The sequence below is a fragment of the Carassius carassius genome, chromosome 26 (genome assembly GCF_963082965.1).
Source record: "Carassius carassius chromosome 26, fCarCar2.1, whole genome shotgun sequence".
In the NCBI taxonomy this organism is placed as follows: Eukaryota; Metazoa; Chordata; class Actinopteri; order Cypriniformes; family Cyprinidae; genus Carassius; species Carassius carassius.
The window spans coordinates 18,682,616-18,702,418 of record NC_081780.1 but is presented as its reverse complement, the minus strand read 5'-3'; the positions used below and the strand labels follow the sequence as shown (position 1 = coordinate 18,702,418).

General features: G+C 35.3%; 1 protein-coding gene across 4 annotated transcripts in view; it reads right to left on the bottom strand.

Moving 5' to 3' along the window:
* Nucleotides 1–19,803, bottom strand: part of tbc1d22a (TBC1 domain family, member 22a) — a 146,602-nt gene that overhangs the window by 32,781 nt on the left and 94,018 nt on the right. For all 4 annotated transcript variants that reach the window (XM_059511502.1, XM_059511504.1, XM_059511503.1 and 1 more), the window contains one exon: nucleotides 5,754–5,881. In XM_059511502.1, the coding sequence (XP_059367485.1) occupies nucleotides 5,754–5,881 (128 nt within the window). The remainder of the gene's footprint in view (nucleotides 1–5,753; nucleotides 5,882–19,803) is intronic.

The following is a 19,803-nucleotide window of genomic DNA, read 5'->3' as shown; positions in this document are numbered from 1 at the left end:
CCTGAGAAATCACATCTGTCTCTGTAACAGCCCTAGGCTCTGCAAACAGCAGGAAGAGTCAGGAAAGCAGCCCACACTTTAATTTGTTTTAGTCAATCAGAAACGTTCTCTGCCTATGAATCCTGTTTTGTATTCAGAAAAAGCTTAATGTGCACTGTTAAGTTGTTCATTACATACTCAGACAGAGGAAACGTCTTGGAAAATTAATTGGGAAACCTCCATTTTGGAGATTTTAGATGCACAATGTGGCTTACACTGTAAAAAGATTTTTCAAAGTTGTAACTACAACAAAGATAATTGGAGCATGTTTTACTATTTCAGTAGAGTTTCATTTGTAATTCAATCTGTTACTTGCTGTTTCTTTGTAATTACTTGTGAGGTTTCAGTGTAATTTAAAAGCAATTTGTGAAACTGTTTCCTAGCCTTTTTCTTTTTTTTTTCAACCAATCCAAAGTTGTAAATTAAACAAAGACTACTGAAGTATGTTTTACTATTTTAGTCTTTCTACTTCAAAGTTTCATTTGTAATTCAATGTGTTACTTTCCATTTCTTCATAATTAATTGTAAAGTTTCAGTGCAATTTAAAAGCAATTTGTGAAAACTTTCCTTTTTTTAAGAAAATCATACACCATTTTTTTGGTGTGGTCAAATGCTCATGGACTATAGCCATTCAAATAAAATTACTGAAAAATGTCCTCATCAAATTAGATAACGCACACACAAAGTTTATAATGTACCATAAAGAATGGGGAAACAACCCGGGGCATTGTCCAAAGATTTATCCATACATATGCAGTTAGGGGGCATGGAAACTCCTTTAATAGAATAAAATGATCAAGCAAGGGAATTAAAATTTACACTGAAGCCGGGAAGATTCAGACACCTCAAGTTTTGATGTACGGTTCACTGCAGTACAGAGGATTTTTGTTTACTGTGTAGAGGTTTTTGTGAGGAGGGTAAAAAAAAGAAAAAAGAAAAAAGATAAGAAAAGAAAAAAGTACTCTGAAGAACATGAGTCAGCGTGTAAAGCAGAAGTCTGACAACAACAAGCAGCACAGATCAAGAAAAAACTCACAATGCACAGTGAATGGCACAGAAACTATTTCCCTGAGAGATACAAGGGAATCTACTCTTTCTGTTTTCGAAAGCCCATGAAATATTAATCGTTCAGACTTGGCTAATTCGGGCCATCAAGATCTTTAAGGTGAGTTAGTATGACACAGATTGTCAGAGTCGGCGAGGGAGGGAGTGAGTGCGAGCAGTCATTTTCAGACTATTTGGTTATGCATTAAAAATGCATGGGATGAATTACATTCTATTCCTGGCCTCTGTTGAGGAATTCACACTAGGGTCCAAAATCGAGCACTTGGCAAAACAGAGAATAAGAATAACTTTAAATTTCCAATCGCTGAAACTTCACTTGAGCAAAAAAAGACCAGCAAAGTGTTCAATAAAATATGATTTGACTGAATATTTAAAACATAGTGTGAAGAAACTGTATAAGTTACACTGCTTTAGGATTTGGAGACATTATTCCATAAAGGTAATTTTGTGCCAATAGCTGCATCGAATGGAATCGAGAAAAAAATAAAATAAATAAAAATAAAAATCACTAAATAGTAGAATCAATTATTTTAAAATATACAAGGCACTATACTGTTATTATATGTACATAGTATAATATACATTATACTATATAACACTATACTGCACAGTATATGAAAAAACTACTTTAATTTTGAGATCTGATAAATAAATATATATATATATATATATATATATATATATATATATATATATATATATATATATACATATACACACACACACACACACGATATACACAATATCACGCATTCCTAGTGTTTGCACTTCTCCAGGAAGGAATAAACTGGAATTTTTTATTTCAACTACACATCACCTATAAAATTGACTTTGACAAGCTCAAGTCAGAAAGTTTCCATGATTACGTTCTGTCTGAAGTCAATCCACTCCACAAAACAAGATTTCCTGAAGTCCTCCATCCACGGCCCTTTCTGTGAGTTCAAAGAATACTGAGCTGGGTTCATCTCTCTCTGAGCGAGCACTTTCAAGCAAGCTCACAGCCCTGACAGCAAGGCTTTCATAGCTTCTGGCCAAACATGAGTGAAATGGCCCAGTGATTTGATGGAAGCGTGAGAAAAGATTTTGGCCGAGGTAACAGCAGGGTACGACGCCATGATCACAATAGCAGTAACAGGTCAATGCACACGAGTTTACGCATTGGAAATGTCACATCTTGAAGACTTCAGAAGGGCACACATCACCTTTCATTTCAAAGACAGATGAGCTTGGTTCACTTCTCTTTGAATAACAGCATTTGCCCTGCTCAGTTTGAATATATACAAAGGAAAGTCATCCAAAGGTTTCAAGTAAGAGCTAAAAGCCTGTGAAACTTCTGCATCGGTTGCAAACGCTTATGAAAGAAGCGCTAGCAGTCAGTTCTCTCATGCTTATGCCTATCCACACTGACCTGTTATACCAACACATTTACAATGCCCAACCATTAAATGCATTTCTACAAAAAGGCAGTTCTGGGTTGGCACAAAAAAAAAAAACTGGCTTCACATCGCTCCGTTTACAAGTTGGTCACTAACCAGTGACTGGTGTTATCGATGGCTCAGAAGCAGCATAGTTTCTTCAGCGAGCACAAATTTGATTTTTTATGCCCCAGCCCCCCTTCCTTACAAAAGGGACAATTGTTATTCCTAAAGGCAAAGAGATGTTGAATGTCCCACCTTTAATACAGACGGGGGAAGCTGTAATCTGCTGATTGGTCAGTTTGAATGTCCCAGATTTGATTTTTAAAAGTGGTCAAGGAAAGGATAAATGAAGACTATCGCTTTGGCACAATGTTCTTTGGCTCTTTATCTTGGGGCTCTGCTCTACCTTTCTAAATTATTAATAATGTGTCTTATTATTACCAGTGTTAAAAACTGTTTTCTGTCACTTTTGATCAATTTAACAGCCCTTAAAGAATTTTCTCCAAACTATTGAATGGTAGTGTATAATAATAATATATAACAATATATTTTTTGTTTATTATTGTTTCAAAATGATTAAGATATGCACATGTATTCAAGGTGTATAGAAAAATATTATACATTTTTACTTGATGGATACTGCACAAAAAAATGACACTTTTCTTGAAATAAAAATAAATAACTTCTAAAATTAAATGAAACATTCAAAGTGGCAGTTGTTTTTTTTAACTAGATTTTTTTTTTACTTTGGATGATAAATTATATCTTTGAAATGTGAAGTAATAGTCATAAAAAACAGAGTGTGGTATGTTCATTTGTAGGCAGGTTATGTAGCAAATCAGTTACATCACTGTTCGACTCAAATCAGTGGAAACCCGGTCAAAAAACATTAAAAAAAGAAAAACGTTAAAGTGACCTCAAGCATCAATAAAGCACTAAAATAATCATGGGTTGTTGCTGTAAATCCTGCAGCAGTTATCTCCTCTTGCCCTTGCTATCACTGTTTGCTCAGCTGGCAAAATCAATATCTGAAAGCAACTCAGGATGCCTCCAATCATAACCTGACTAAAAACGAGCCTTCACCAATGAAATTCAGTTGAACTTCCAAAAAAAAAAAAACATTTTTAATGTACCATATTTGCTCTGCACCCAAACAGCATCTCTTTAATGGAAGAAACAATCAATAGTGCATGTTAAGCAATATCCTAGTCTTACTGACTTGTGACTGGCCTAACAAGTGAGTGTTTTTGTGGTGCCCTCCGAGCTAACATACACATCAACACGCATCAGTGACGTGGCTGGTGTTGTCAGAAAGAATCCAATGTCCCCAGTGAGTAACACATAGGCAAACAAAGCATGCAAACTGTCTATCGGCAATGGTTACAATCTGTGTAAAATCCAAATTAGTCAAGTAGAATAAACGGACAGTCAGCTGTTGAAAGCATTTCCTCTATTTCCTCTTCCTGTAGAGATGGAAGGAAACTGACATTTAATACAGTAAGCGTCTGCTGATGACAGGAAGCATATAATGGCCTTTCACAATTACCTTGACAGAAATTCTAAATTCCTTCAAAGTAAGAATTAAGCATAATTTTCACACTATTTTGAGCTAAGTGCACAGAAATGTCAGACCCATTGCATTGACTCAGAAATGGCAGCCCGTTGGACCGAACGTCATCAAGAACCGCCTGGAAGTCTTCCATAAGTAAGCAACAGATGTACAGATGTAAGCAACACCTCTGAGGTTCCTGGCTGTGTTTTTAAGATTAATCCTCGTTAAACCTAGAAAAACCTAAATGTGAAGCAACTGCAATCAGAAACGTCAGCTTATATATACAATTATTGCATATATAAGCTTATATTATGGTAGATGCATTGAAATTATCTTTAATTCTTACTGTCAATGGTTCGCTTGGTGTCATTGAAATAGTGATATATCATTATAAGATTTTTTTTTCTTATATAAAACCAGGTACATAGTTCTGGTGTAATTTATTTTGTAATTATTTACTCAAGCCTATATTTATCCAGATTTATGATTTTCTTTCCACAGTGGCACACAAATCCTGCCTGCTCTTTTCAATATAATGGAAGTAAATTTCATTTTCAAGTTCCAAAATGCCCCCCAAAAGCCACATAAAAGTATCATAAAAGTGGTCTACAAAAATGATTCACAATTTTGCCCTTAGTTGTCCAAAAAGGACAATATTCAAAGCTATTCAAAGAACAGAGAATGTTAGTACAAATGTGTTAAATTAACTAACCACAATTCATTTTTGTGATTATAATGGTTCCAAGAACTGTTTTTCAATTAGGTCAATGGTTATTGAGAAGAAGAAAATACTAAATATGATTTTTAGTTAACATTTTTGCATTTAGATTTGATTTACATAAGAGTTCGATTATTTTAATGAGTAAAGGCCAGTTCACACCAAGGACAATAAATAAAAAGATAAAAGATACAGTTCTAAAAATCATTCTCAATATTAAAGAATAGTATAGTCTACACCACAGTTTTAATGTTAAAGAGAAACGATATCAATGGAATCACTTTCAGTTTTTTCTTACTTTGTTTTTTTTCGGCTGATGAATGATACAAACATTATCTTTATAGATATCATTCTTGGTGTGAATGGGGCTTTATTCATTTAATTACTCCATTAATTAAAGTATTTCAGTGGATCATGCAACAGCTTTGTATGAAGAACAGTCCTACGTTTGAATTAGCTGAAAATCCTTGATATTTTAAAGTATCAAATTTCAATTTAATTCGATTTGTTCAATGAATCCATTTAATAAAGCCTGCATCTGAATAACTATTTTATTACATATCCGTTTATTATTGATTTCTTTGTTAATGTTAATGTCTTTAAATAGTGTGCAGTGCTTTAGCTTTCAGACAGCAAAACCTTAGTTTTCAGAAATGCTAGTTCTAATAATTCCTTATTACAGGACTGTCACTACAGCAATACGTCTTCATGAAGACATTGTGGATACCGTATAAAAAAATGAGTGTCCCAGCCAAAACTGATGATTAAAAACACATTTCGAGACCCCAGAATTCTGTTGCACTGTCTAGCTATGTTATAAAAATGTCTTGTAAACACCCCCCCAGAACAGCATAATTCTACAGGACTTCAGATACTTATTAAGACAACCCAGGAAATAAAGGAAATGCTTTTTTTATTTATGTAACTAACCACATCGGAGACTGTTGAGAGTCTCTTTTACCTGATAAGTGTCCCACAGTCGAATGGTGCAGCGCAGAGGAAGTTCTCTCATGAGCAGGTTGTTCATCCAGCGGAAGGCGAACTGCAAATACTCCACCTCATACTGCTGCATGTGGCAATGTACCGTCTCTGTTAAAAAAAACAAAAATAGTACAACAAATCACCACCCTGACGTCAATCACCCCATTCATCCATCACAAACAATTAAAGAAACATTATATTCTCTTCAGTAAAATTGCGACCAAACAATAAATGACAGCCACTCAACGGACACAACAAAAACAATAACACTTATTCTCCTCGCCGCTTTCTCGCACACAGACAGCAGACACGGTTCACAGATGACAGCCTGCAGGGCGTAAGACATAACACCCTAATAAAGCCATAAAGAATTTCTCCGTCCAAGCCATCATGCGCTCCATGCTGTCATGTAAGCATGAGGTAATTACTCAGCTGTCATCCCAATGTCTGAGCATGTTGAGAGGAAACAGCAGCTTTATTTATGTCCGTCTCTTTAATCAACACGGACGCGCTACTGATGGGTAGAGTGTGTAACATGCATGACTGCGTGTCCCTGCAGAAACATAGGCATCTTCATTCACCTCCTGACAAAGATGGCATTGTGATGACCATCACACGCATGACAGGTTTTGGTTGGGAGCTGTGGGTGATATATTGAATATTCCCAATAGCCTATATAATATAATTACATATAATAATTAAAAGGATAGTTCACCCAAAAATTAAAAATCTGTCATAAATTACTCCCTCTAATGTTCTTCCAAAACCGTAACACCTTAGATCATCTTCGGAACACAAATGAAGATATTTCTGATGAAATTCCGAGATGATTTTAGTTTCTTATTTCGATAATTGATACTAAATATAAACATTAAGGGGATAGTTAAATTATCATTGTCATCATTTATTCAAATTTTAGCCTAAACATTTATGTGTAAAAAGTTTAATGTTGAATCATTTTGCTCATACTTTCTCATTTAAAACAACAATAGCTTTAAATTATATTTATTTTTTTTTTACAACCAAATTTAGTTTGCAATCAGTTAGACTGATTAATTGCTACATCATGTAATTAGATTCAATTTACTGACAGCCCTATATATATATATATATATATATATATATATATATATATATATATTAGGGCTGTAGCTATCGAATATTTTAGTAATCGAGTATTCTACCAAAAATTCCATCGATTAATCGGATAAAAAGTGTTTTTGCTTAATTAAAGTGTAATATTAATTATGCAAGAGAAAATAAGACTCCTGGGTCTCTTAAAATGAAAAAATAAGTTTCCTTTTTTAGAAAATAAAATATTTTTATTTTTTAAATGCATAGAATGCAATGCACACATCAAAAATAAACATTTAATTATTACCCATTGTTTCTCTGTCTGTACTTGTAATGTGACAATAAAGTTGACAGATGAATTAAGTGCATTTAAGTGACATTCAGTTGGGGTTTTAAATAAAGCATTTTCTGAGATGCACATTAAACATTAAACACATAAAACATTAATTTAATTTATCTTGTAATTATTGAAAATTAACTTAACTTTTTGGTTAACAAAGGGAATTTACTATTAAAAATAAAACATGGAAGAAATGTTGTGAGATTAAACCTTAAAAAAATAATGTTATATATTTTTTTAGTAGTAGGCTATGTACATTCTGCTGAACAATAGTCTTTAGCCGGACTTTTATTTTGACTGATTGACGTACATTTACATTTCTGTGTATGTGAAGTGATGCTAGTTTTACTCAAATCAAACGGTCAAATGTTCATGAAGAGACTCTGCAGATCTGGAGATGTTGTTCATGTGTTCACGTCTTTATTTAGTGAGACAGCAGACGCTGAAATTACCGTGAGCGTCACGCGTGCTTCAGTATGTGTGATAAAGGAATTCGCGCTTCAGCTCCATTCATGAACAGAGACACATTCATTAACAGAGACATCCAGGATTCATATTTAAATAGACTGTTCCGACTTAATATTTACAGATATTAGTCCATATCGTGATTTGATGTAAGTGCAATGACCTATTTTTGATTAATTCATTCAAAATTTGGCAAATTCCATGCCATTCCGCGTTAAACTGTAAAATCCATTTTTATGACTGGATTCCGCGATTCCGTCTGCATTTTCTGCATCGCGGAAATCACAGGGCCCTTGTTGTGGTATGCCAGCTTTATCTTGCAATGGACACACGCCACGACATTCACGTTTGCCCGTGCCCTCAAATCAAAACACTGCTGACTCCTTGCAGTATGCGACTTTGGACCGCTTTGGACGCAGTGCTTGTGTCTCCTTCCGCTTTGTGGGTGTAATGTATGTAAACGCGTTGTGTCACATTAAAAAATCATCGCGAAAGAACCTAAAATAAATTAAATAAATTAAAAGAGGCTTCGAGGTAGAGGAATTTGCCTTGATAATTTATTGTAATCGAGTTACTCGAGGAATCGTTTCAGCTCTAATATATATATATAAATATATATTTACTTATTTTTTTATTTAGTACTGTCCTGAATAAGCTATTTCACATAACAGATTTTACTCCACAAGACAAACTAATCACTTCATTTAGGAAAATGACCCCGTTCAAAAGATTGCATACCCTTGAATCTAAATACTGCCTGTAGTTTCGAGGATGATCCACAACATTTTTTTAATTATGATTTTGAAATCCATCTTTTAAGGACAATTGAGGGACTCGTGCATACAGAGGGTAAAATACGTATTGAATACATCACCATTTTCCTCAGTTAATATATTTCTAAAGTTGTTGCTGACATGTAAATAAGGTTAACGATTAATCGATTAATTGATTGTTAATTTAAACGATGATCGATCATGGAAATGATTGCTAATTGACATCCCTAGCATCCATGTATTTATTTATTTCAAAGGCTTGAAACCTTACTTGAAAAGTCTTATTTTATTTCTGTAAAAATAAACAACAACAACATCTTAAAGTTAAGTAATTTCAGAGGAAATACATAAATAGAGATGAAAAAAAAAAAAAACTAAACTGAAAAAGATATACTGAAAAAGAAGTTGCACACACACACATCCACGTCGAAGATCATCTCCTGTCAAACCTCACGCTTGCCTTGACAGTGTCATTCTCACATCCAGCTCTCCTGAATAAACAACTTATCCTCATTAACGCTGAATACATCTCACTGCCAAGACACAGATCCGACAGACTGACGAAAACAAACACATCAATTTTGCTTATTAGCGCTGCAAATATAAATCACCCTCATTTTAACCTAATTAAGGGGTCGGTGGCAGATAAGGCTGGACATGATGATAAAATCACAATCAAATAAAACTTAATAAAACTAGTTTTACATCATGTTCCAAGTTCGAATCACAGCCATGGTGATGTAGAACAATAATGAATGACTACGAATGTGATATTGCTCATATAGCTTTTATTGTTTTTTTTTTTTCATTATCATGGCAAAAACACACACGGTGTTCATTGCCTAGGACACTAAATTGAAAATATTCACATCCCAAACCCTTGCACAACTTGCAGGTATAACTTTGACAGAAAATATAATTTCAGTTACCCTTAATCCTATAATAAAAATGTAAAATATGGTAGAATAAGCCTTTCAGATCTATTATCAGAATTTGTAATGTCAGCAAAGAGAACACATTCACTTGCAGCCCTTTTCCACCTTCAATGCAGTAAAACACATGAAGGTTTTGAGGGGGATGGGGAAAAGGAAGAGGTCAGAGTTCACAGGAAGACAAGTGAGCTGTTTGCCACAATTCTGCTGAGCAATGGACTTCTGCTCGACTTCTGCCCCCACCCATCCATCCCATAATTACATCTGTACTGACCCTCTGTCTCGCCCTCGCTGAATTTCCAGCCAAAACCTGCTCAGAAACCTGGGGGGGGGGGTCGTCTACAACACCCACCTTCTGTGAGATAACAACAGCCGTATCTGTATATCACTTATACAGGCAGAGCCAGGTTATTATCATCAACTCATAATAAAATTTAAACTGAAATCAAGGTCAGTTTAAACTGAAATCAAGGGGGGGGGGGCTATAAGAACTATAAAGACATTTTAAAATAATAACAACACTTACAAAACCACAGCAAATTTATTCAATTTTTGACTTTGGAAAGTAATAATATTCTAAAATTTAATATTTTATGGAAAAGATGCAATGCAAGTAAATAAATCAGAATTGGAACAAGTTCCTGGTGCATAAATAACAACAAAACTTGAATATTTTTTGCCAATAATCCCTTTAAATTTGGACGACGCAACTTTTTACGTCTTAACGGTAACATTCTCTGAATATGTGTGTGTGTGTGTGTGTGTGTGTGGATTATTAATTCATTGTCTCACTTCGAATGCACAATGAATTTAAGAACAGATCTTGATGTGTGACAGTTGACAGAGGCCATTGTCAATGCGCTGTCACTCTCCTGAGATTGTAGAGATGGCATTTATCATCACGGCAGAAAGCTACTTCCTGTGCTTGTTCGTAAGCCATAAGTCAAAAGCCACAAGTCCAAAGGGATCAATGTTTAGAGTTTCAAGTGCACTGCTTTTAATCTGACATTATTTCACATCTATATCTTCAGTCAAGGGGTTGACTCATGCTAAGCAAATGGAAAACAGGCAATAATGCAAACATTTACAAGAGGCCTTGGCAGCACAAAACAGCAACTAAAATGCTATATTTGTCAATCTAAAATGTTATTTTTGTCCTCCCCTCACCTTCATAATTTACACAAAATTTGACACTGACCACCCGCAGCTTTATTGATCTTTCTTTATGCATTTATTTATGTATTTATGCATGATTGTATGTGTGTACTTATGATGATGATGATGATAATAATAATAATAATAATATATTATTATTATTAGTATTATATTCTTATTTAAAATGGACATTCCAGATCAAGAAATAAGGGATGCAACAAAACCATTTTTTCAGAATTGATCCGATCCCAAAAATTATGAGTATCGGCCAATTCCAAACTGATCAGATAGGAGGGCAGTTTAAAAAAATAAATAAATAAATGTCGATTTTCTATACTTCTGTGGGTTGACCTGATCATCACTCTCGTGTGTGTTAAACACAATCTCCTAAATATAGAAACCTTCATTTTAATGAAAAATAACAAAATGAAAAATATATTATTATAATATGACAAAAAAAAAAAACACTATAACTATTATAAACTTATAAAACTAGGTTAGTGGAAAATTTTATTATATCTGTGCAATAGTTTATCAAACCATATCTTTTAACAGTTTTAAATCTCAGTTATTGTGCGCCTACAAGAGAGTTTAATCATTTTGACTGTAGTAACTGAACGCGACACGCAGATTTAAACACTGATTGGAGGATGACAGACAGCTGTTTACTTGTTAGAGTAGCCGTTGGAGTTTACGTGAACTTGACTTAAATATTCATCTATGCATCACATTAAACTATGGAACGGCTCCAGAACACTTGAAATATAGTGCATAGAAATGTTATGGTGCTTTATAATGTTGTTGTGCCTTTCGTGGAGGTTAACAATAACACAGAATAGCATACACACTATCGAATTTGGATCGGTCTCATCTGATCGATTCCTGGTCCAGTTGAAAATGGCAATATCGGAGCCGATACCGATACTGAGTATCAGATCGATACATCCCTATCAGAAATGCTGCCTATTCACACCAGTATCTCATTCGGACAATGTTTGAAGCTCATGAGAGGAGGTAAAATAATCTATTTTAGCAAAAAATCTGAATTGGACAAGTCCAGCCCAAGATACTTTCATGTTCAGCAGTGAAAAAAAAAAGACTGTGCACAAGGAAGCTGCGAAAAGAAATCAAAGGCTTTAAAGGGAAAGTTAAACTCTAATGAAAAATCTGTCATTATTTTTGCACCCTCATGCCATTCCAAACCTGCAGAATTTGCTTTCTTCTGCTAAAATATCTTAAAGAAGATATTTTGAGAAGTGTCTCTCTATTTTTTCTTAAATTTTTTGATCCATACAATGAAAGTTTCATTGTTCAAAATATTTCCTTTTGTGTCTCAAAGGAGAAGGAAAGTGGCATTGCTTTCAACAATACGAGGATGAACTATCATTTTAAGGTGTCCAAAAGAAGAAATAACAACAAAAATGAATCAAATAGCTGTGTTTTATACGAGTTGAGGTTTTTCTGTTGGGATCAGAAGAGCAAATTCGATGTTCAAAGCAGCGTTTGTAAAGAATTCCCCCAAAAGAAAAGCGACATCAGGTGTCATTTAGGTTATCAACATTTTTTCTTTCTAATTTTCTAAGGAGCCTCTGAACCGCCTCACCTGAAATGTTAATGTGTCTTTTCTAACCTTAAATGATTTGTGTGAAAAAAGCCCACATTGTGTCCTCATTTACATAAATAAATTCACCTTGAGCAATTTGCATGCTGATGAACCTCAATGTATTCATACAAAACAGAGGAGATAAGAGGAAACAGTGTTCACGTTCTGGGGCGCTTCTGACGAACAGAATTGTTTTAGCGTTAAACAACTCTTATGGGCTATCGTCTAATACGACTGCTAATTAGTACAAGCCCTCGAACGAATTGAAAGCGTTCGGTGACAATAGTGTGTTTGGTTTCCTAATGAGAGTGAAGCGAGAGAGAGAGAGAGAGAGAGAGAGAGAGAGAGAGAGAGAGAGAGAGACAGGAAGAAAGATTCCTCAATATTCAGAAGTCAAAGGAGATGCAAAGTCGTTTATCCACTAAAAGAAAAAATCCACCAAAAATGACTATCTCATTTACATATATCAATTATGCATAATATTAACCTGGCCAAACATGATGCATTTTATACTACACCCTGAGAGAGCAATTTGACGATAGAAGTTTACAAATTTGAAGTAATTAGCAGTCAAAATGTTGATTGACTGACTGACTGAAAGAAGTCTCCTGTGCTCACGAAGTCTGCATTTATATGAAGAATGAAGGATAATTTATGGATACGCTGCTTTGGTGCTTAATTCTTTTTATTTTCGTTAATGTTGAAAAAGAGTTTTGGCTCCATAATTTTGATTATTATTTTTTCTTTCTTTTTTTTTTTGTGGAAACCGTGATACAGGTTTCAGAATTAATTTGAAATAGAAACCTTTTGTAAAATTAGAAATCTTTAATGTCACTTTTGATCTTGCTACTTTTGAAAGTAAGTATTAATTGATTTTCTTTTCCATTTTTATTTCTCCCACCATTTATAATTATAAAGTAATGGCTCGAGCAGCAAGGTGAGAACTTTTTTTTTTTTGTTCCTTCAAAAAAAAAAAAAAAAAAAACTTTATTCCAGACTCTTCATGCGGTGTATAATTAAACTGCGCATAAACTTTTTTCTCCCATGCATGTTTTGCAGATGTGATCTGCCAATAACATGGGAAAGACATGTATATTAAGTAAAGTTGACCCCAGAAAATAATAGATTCACAGATATCTTTGCCCTTCTCTTTCCTTATACTCATTTTCTCATTTTCTATTCTTCATATAAGGTAACTTCTTGCCTATATTATCTGTTATCATTTATCTTGCTGTGATCGGTGTATTAATTTCAATTGTGAGCACACTCCTATTTCCAAGCCAGTTTAAAGACATTGAAAAATGAAAGTGCAGCTTGAGAACAATGAAACTTCAGCAGATCGGGATGTCGGGCATGGTCATTGATCACAGAACTCATGCATGGGTAACATCAGCGTTCTTGTGCATTGGAATCAAATCCACAAGGAAACATTTTTGGCAAGACACCACCTGACTGTCCTGTAAAATGTAATTTATGAAGTGTTTAGGGAAGTGTAAAAGTAAAACAAAAAAATGGTAGCTTGTTCAAATTACTGTGGGGTCATCATCACAATAAATAAATAAATACATAAATAAAAAATAAAATAATTAATTAAAGTGAGTGACGTGACATTCAGCCAAGTATGTTGACCCATACTCAGAATTCGTGCTCTACATTTAACCAATCCAAAGTGCACACACACAGAGCAGTGAACACACACACACAGAGCAGTGAACACACACACACACACTGTGAACACACACCCGGAGCAGTGGGCAGCCATTTATGCTGCGGTGCCCAGGGAGCAGCTGGGGGTTCAGTGCCTTGCTCAAGGGCACCTAAGTCGTGGTATTGCCGGCCCGAGATTCGAACCCACAACCCTAGGGTTAGGAGTCAAACTCTCTAACCACTAGCAATATTTTTGGTAGATGTTAAGCCTTTGTTATACTTTCCACGTGCGCGAGTCTGCTAGTGTCCGCTGTGGTATGCATGACGTAAATATCGCCATCGGAGAGTGTGCGCAGGCATCCGCGTGCTTCCCATTTTTTGTGACCGTGCGTATTTTGTCAGTAGGCTGGAGAGTCCGGAGAGTCCGGATTTCTCAAACTGAAAGTACAACAAAGTCCTTACACATTTGGCTGCCAGTAGGTAGTTATTTGTCCTATATAATAAAATGAAATATTATATACAAATTATATTCATAAAAATAAAATACTAAAATAAATGTACTTTGATTTGAAAGTTACTTCATCTTTAACAAATCATATCATAATTGTTTAGACATTTATTGGGAATCACTTTGGTAAGAACTGTGGCTAAAAGTTCTTAGAGGCTGATGCGCTTTACCACAGCATGTAATTATGAGAACAGGAAGTGGAAATGGCTATATCTTGAAGGTGGTTATGGTGTGAAAATCCTATAAAAAAGCACTTGCGGCTCTTTTGAAAAGCAGTCAGATAATTAAAGCCTAGGATCAACTCTGTGGTGAGGAAATTGGCAGGCCGTTTAGGGCCTGGTGGTAACGGAAATGTGAAAGAAATCAATGAAGCTGTTCGAAAGCTTGATCTGTCACAATGACTTCACAGAACCAGAGATTTTATTTTTTGACTGAGTGCAAGAGACAGCGAACTAACTGCGAAAAACATGAAGTTCTTCATTGTAAAATTCAACATTGCACTACAAGCAAAGGTTTGACAAAAATGAACCATGACAAAATGCATGGGGTTATGCATGAAACTACATCTGCATGCGCGTCATGCAGCCAAGGGACATAAAAAGACCTCATAGACTCACGTCAGGCACACTGGTGTTGTAATATCAGGTTTTCAGTCTGCAGAGTTGTTCTCAGTCTAAAAAAAAAATGGTTTCTTTGCTCTTTAGATTACATGACAGCAACGCCCAGTGCAAAGTTTCCATGACAATAAAACCAAAGGTCCATCTATAGCACTGACATTTAAATTACATATGTGCGAATACCAGTATCATTAGCCATTATGTGTTATTTCAGTCAAACTCTGCAGCACTTTCACAAAAAGTCATTTTCGCTTTTCACAGTCTGTAAGCAAAGCAACTTCATTTTCTCAAGCTTTACACCATGTATAATGTTGATTCACACACAACGAAGCTGGAAAGTCAGCCAGATGTGATTTAGCAATGTTTTGCTAAGTAGGCAATACTGATTCCATTGCATATGCTTATTAACGTTCATGGTTGAAATAATGCGGGATCCAGATCCATATCAAGAATATATTTTTACAGCCCAGCTTTGCAGTATTTTTTTTCTTTCCAAACCCAGAATTTTAAATGTAAAAAGGCAAATATAATAATAATAATAATGATAATAATAATAATAATAAAAAAATAATAATAATAATGCAATTTTAACCAAACATTTTTGTGAGCTAATTTGTTTTAAGGTTTTAGTCTTCTGATTCAATTTATTACATCAGAATAAGTGACCATTTACCAAACATAATTCGTTTAAGTCCTAATTTACAAAGCACATATCACCAAACAGAATGTACAAACAAGATGAACAAATTAAAAAGAAAAAGTCTGAAAGATGAATAAATAAGCTTTCCATTGATGTATGGTTCATTAGGATTGAACAATATTTGGCCAATATACAATTATTTGAAAATCTGGAATCTAAGGGTGCAAAACAATCAAAATACTGAGAACATTGCCTTTGAAGTTGTCCAAATGAATTCTTAGCAATCCATATTACTAATCAAAAATTAAGATTTGATAAAGGAATATAGGATATAGGAAATGTACAAAATATCTTCATGGAACATGATCTTTACTTGATAGCCTAATGATTTTTGGCATAGAAGAAAAATCAATAATTTTGACCAATACAATGTGTTTTGGTTATTGCTAAAAAATATACCCCAGCGACTTAATAGTTTTAGTCAATGAAGAACATTTTATATCATGCTGTATAATAGTAAAACTGATTAAAAAAACTGATTTTTGCTCAAAATTATAGGCTAATTGTTGTCATCTGAGAAATACATTTTTGGTTTTGCACTTTCACCAATAAGCACAAATCAAAACAATTACGACTCATACATAGTTTATTTTACCTCACCAACTGTACAGATTTATCATAGGATATCTATCATATTAATTAATATAAAAGACTTATGCACTCTCTCTGTCTACATTATGACAACTGGTAAAACAATCAAAAAAATATTAGAGCAGTGAAATTCCTAATAGTAATCGCAATATTTCCAAAACACAATCATTAAAACAACAGTGGTTGAGTAAATGTATTTATTCAATAACCACAATCGCAAACAATATAGTTGAATCTAATGGTAGAACACAGACTTGCTGAATGACATATTCATTTAAGCCGAACATCTCACATGGAGATCGCTCAAACCCATCTTACTTGTTTGTTGGTGTTTCAGATCATCATTGGCGCCTCTGCAATGATGAGCGAATCCATGCGCATGGTGGCCAGATTGCAAAAACTAAGCAAATACCAGTTAGAAACAGAGAAGCTCTGATTTTGGGATTTTTCAACTCATGATATCTGGCAACAGAATACATGAAAGCTTGCGTAGTAGGGGTGTGTACAGCAGTCGGCAAAAATATTTTGCCTCTTTTTTGACGAAAATAAAGAGATTTTGGTTTTATTTATTTTTTATCAATTTTAGTCTCATCTTTTATCGTCAAATTACTTTCCATGTTGATATAGTCACAGTTATTGTTCATTGAACTTAATGCTGTCTTGTCATGGAAATAAAGCTCATCAACAAAAAAATTTCATCATAGTTTTCATTAAAAAAAAATTCATAACCACCAAGTAAGCCACTTTGACCACATTTTCTATAAAACAACCATTCAGTTAGATGAGGCACGCGACTTTTTGATGCATTTCCAAACTCGAAACAGGTATGTGATGCAGTTCTTTCTCTTTTCCTCTGGGCATTCATTACTGGCATTATTCCCACCAGTGGCTTTCAAAGGCAGTGCTTCCATAACAAAAAAGCAGGTGTTGTGTAAGCATGACCTCAGCACCTGAGCGGTGCATCTGTATCCGAACATCTGGGTGTACATGGACACACTGTGCCGATGTAAGCGAAGATGGGATGGACAGCTCACAGCTGCGAGGTCAGAAGCCCTTTGGCCTCTCTCACTGATGTTCGGGGGCAGCTTCCTGCAGGGAATGCCTGTCATGTCAGTGGGCCGCTGTGGGCTCTGACAAACATGCCCTAGATGTACCCTGACTGAGAGAAGCCATATGGCGACGAAGGCAGAACGAACATGTACCGTGAACAAAGGTGTCGGAGCGTCAAGCGTCTGCGGCATCATGTACCCTGATCACTACACCACAGGTCTGGGCTCAGACCTTCCCAGCAGCCGCATGTTCTAAACCCCCAGCCTCATTAGTACTGCAAGAGGTACTGTAACCTCTGTTCGGGACAGGAGAGTGACCAAGCATGCAACCTGGTTCAGCGTGCCGGCGAAGAAAAGAGTGCAAAAAGGTTTCGCCTGATTGATTTAGATCCCCAACTTTATTACAGGGGAGAATATGATGTAAAACACCATGACAGTGCCAGATCTAAGAGCAGCCTGATTAAGGTCGACATGTGCCATCCTTACAAGGGGGAAATTTGGAAATAATGCGACAGTAATCCAGGTAGCCTGATGAAGATGAGCATGGCAGAAACCCAACTCTCTGGCGACCAGCAATTACACACTCACTCGCTGGCAAATCTTTTATATATGGAAAGAGTGAGGGCTGTTCCAGGGACAAGATAAAGGGATGCTGGGAAGAGAGCCGTCAGACATTAAAGATGCAATGCTATGCGCACTTTGACCTTGCTCCATTAACTTCCAAATTAAATCTTAAGGCCTTGTTGCATTTCATAATGACAGCACAACTTTCACTTAGCTGGCTGCAGAGCAGCCAATAGCCCTTCTGTTGTGACCCTGTTTTCGTGGCATGTTGTCCCTGTTGGCTCAGGTGGAAAGTATTAAAACATACTATTGCTATTTGCGTCTTGTCCTACCAAGCCGAACCAAATGATTTATGCTGTGAACACAGCACACTGACCCATAGGACTAAATCAAGAGAAGTGATTATCTGATGTGGACAAGAAATCCCCACCCAATTGACTCGATCAAATTAGGTTTGATCAGAGTAGATTAACTAAAATGAAGGAGTAATGGGAAATGGGGAAGAGGTGTTTGGCATCTAAACTTCACTTGCAAGATGCTCATTCCTATTTGAGCAGCTGTTGGAGAAAGTAACAAAAAGTGGCAATTATTTAACCAAAATCACATGGAAAAGAGTGCTGATATTCAGATGAGCAGAATGATTGGGAATGGGATATTGCATTTATCCAAGAGTTCAATAAACAAGAAATCATATCCATTAACTTACATTTTAGACAATACTACCAGTTACATGATTTATATTTGCGCAGCCAAAGAAAATGGCTTACAACTAAGCAAGGCCAGTATCAACCAACACGTGTCTCTCACGTGTCCTAACAAGATACTTAATCAGAGTTTTTGTCCTAACCAGTGATACATGATGAACGGTGGGGTGTTTTGCATAACACTGAAATGATTTTGACTTTGTTGATAACTGCATGAGACTTTAACAACTATAATGAAAGTGAATATGGATGCTTCACCTTGGATTTAAAAAATAAATAAAATGAAATAAAATAAAGGAAACAAGAATGTTCAAATTGTGAATTTATTGCTGTAAGTAGACCATTTCATGCCAAAGATTGTATGGGGAGGATTGTAAATCTTATAGCCTAGTCAAATTCTTTGTCAAATTCATAATTTTGAGTACATTGTGGTTGGGCCGGCATCAAGATCACCCTCCCCCCGATGCGGTACACATCACGACAGTTGTCACAATCATTGCAATTCATTTGAACTTTGTGTCAGTACATCGTAAATTGGACACAGCAACAGTTTAGTGTCTTGGATTTGCTGTCTTGCACTGCGGCACATCCAAGTGTAGACAGCATCACTCATAGATAGCGATTTATGTTTCTGCCGGTGGGTGCTCAACACATTGTCACCACTGTTTTCATGAATAAATAATAACTGGGCTAAGTTATACACATATGCAACAAATTAAACATTTTCAAATATTTAATTCTCATAACTCAATTTATTATACTGGGTGTTATTTAATTTAATTTATTTTTTCTAAAATATACTCCGTTGGATATTGCGTTTGATGAATTTACTACACAAAATTTATCTTGCGAAGTGAAACACACAGACTGCAAATACATTACTTAGAAACCAAATAATACAAACATTCTTTCTATGAATTCTTTCTATAAATCTCTGTTTACAATAAGCACTTATTCTCGCATACACAGGAAAGAGTTTGAGGGTGCACATGTAATATCAGAGAGAGTGCAGAGCCATGATCATTACATGGGAGAGCAAACCCGCTGCAAACCAAGAGATTTGTGCTGGCGTCATCTCATATAACAAAAATATACTCTTGACATTTGCCATTAAAATAAAAAAAAGGCAAAAAATGCTGACAAGAATAAAGTCGTACAAGCTGCAATACATTTCATATTGGTTAAAATGAATGAAGACCATCTTGTATTTTTCTGTGGGTGCTTGATCATTTTCGGATTGGCGCCTATGGCATCACTGATTATAACGGGTTCTATAGTATTTTGTTTGTATGTTATTTAGTGGTCAGC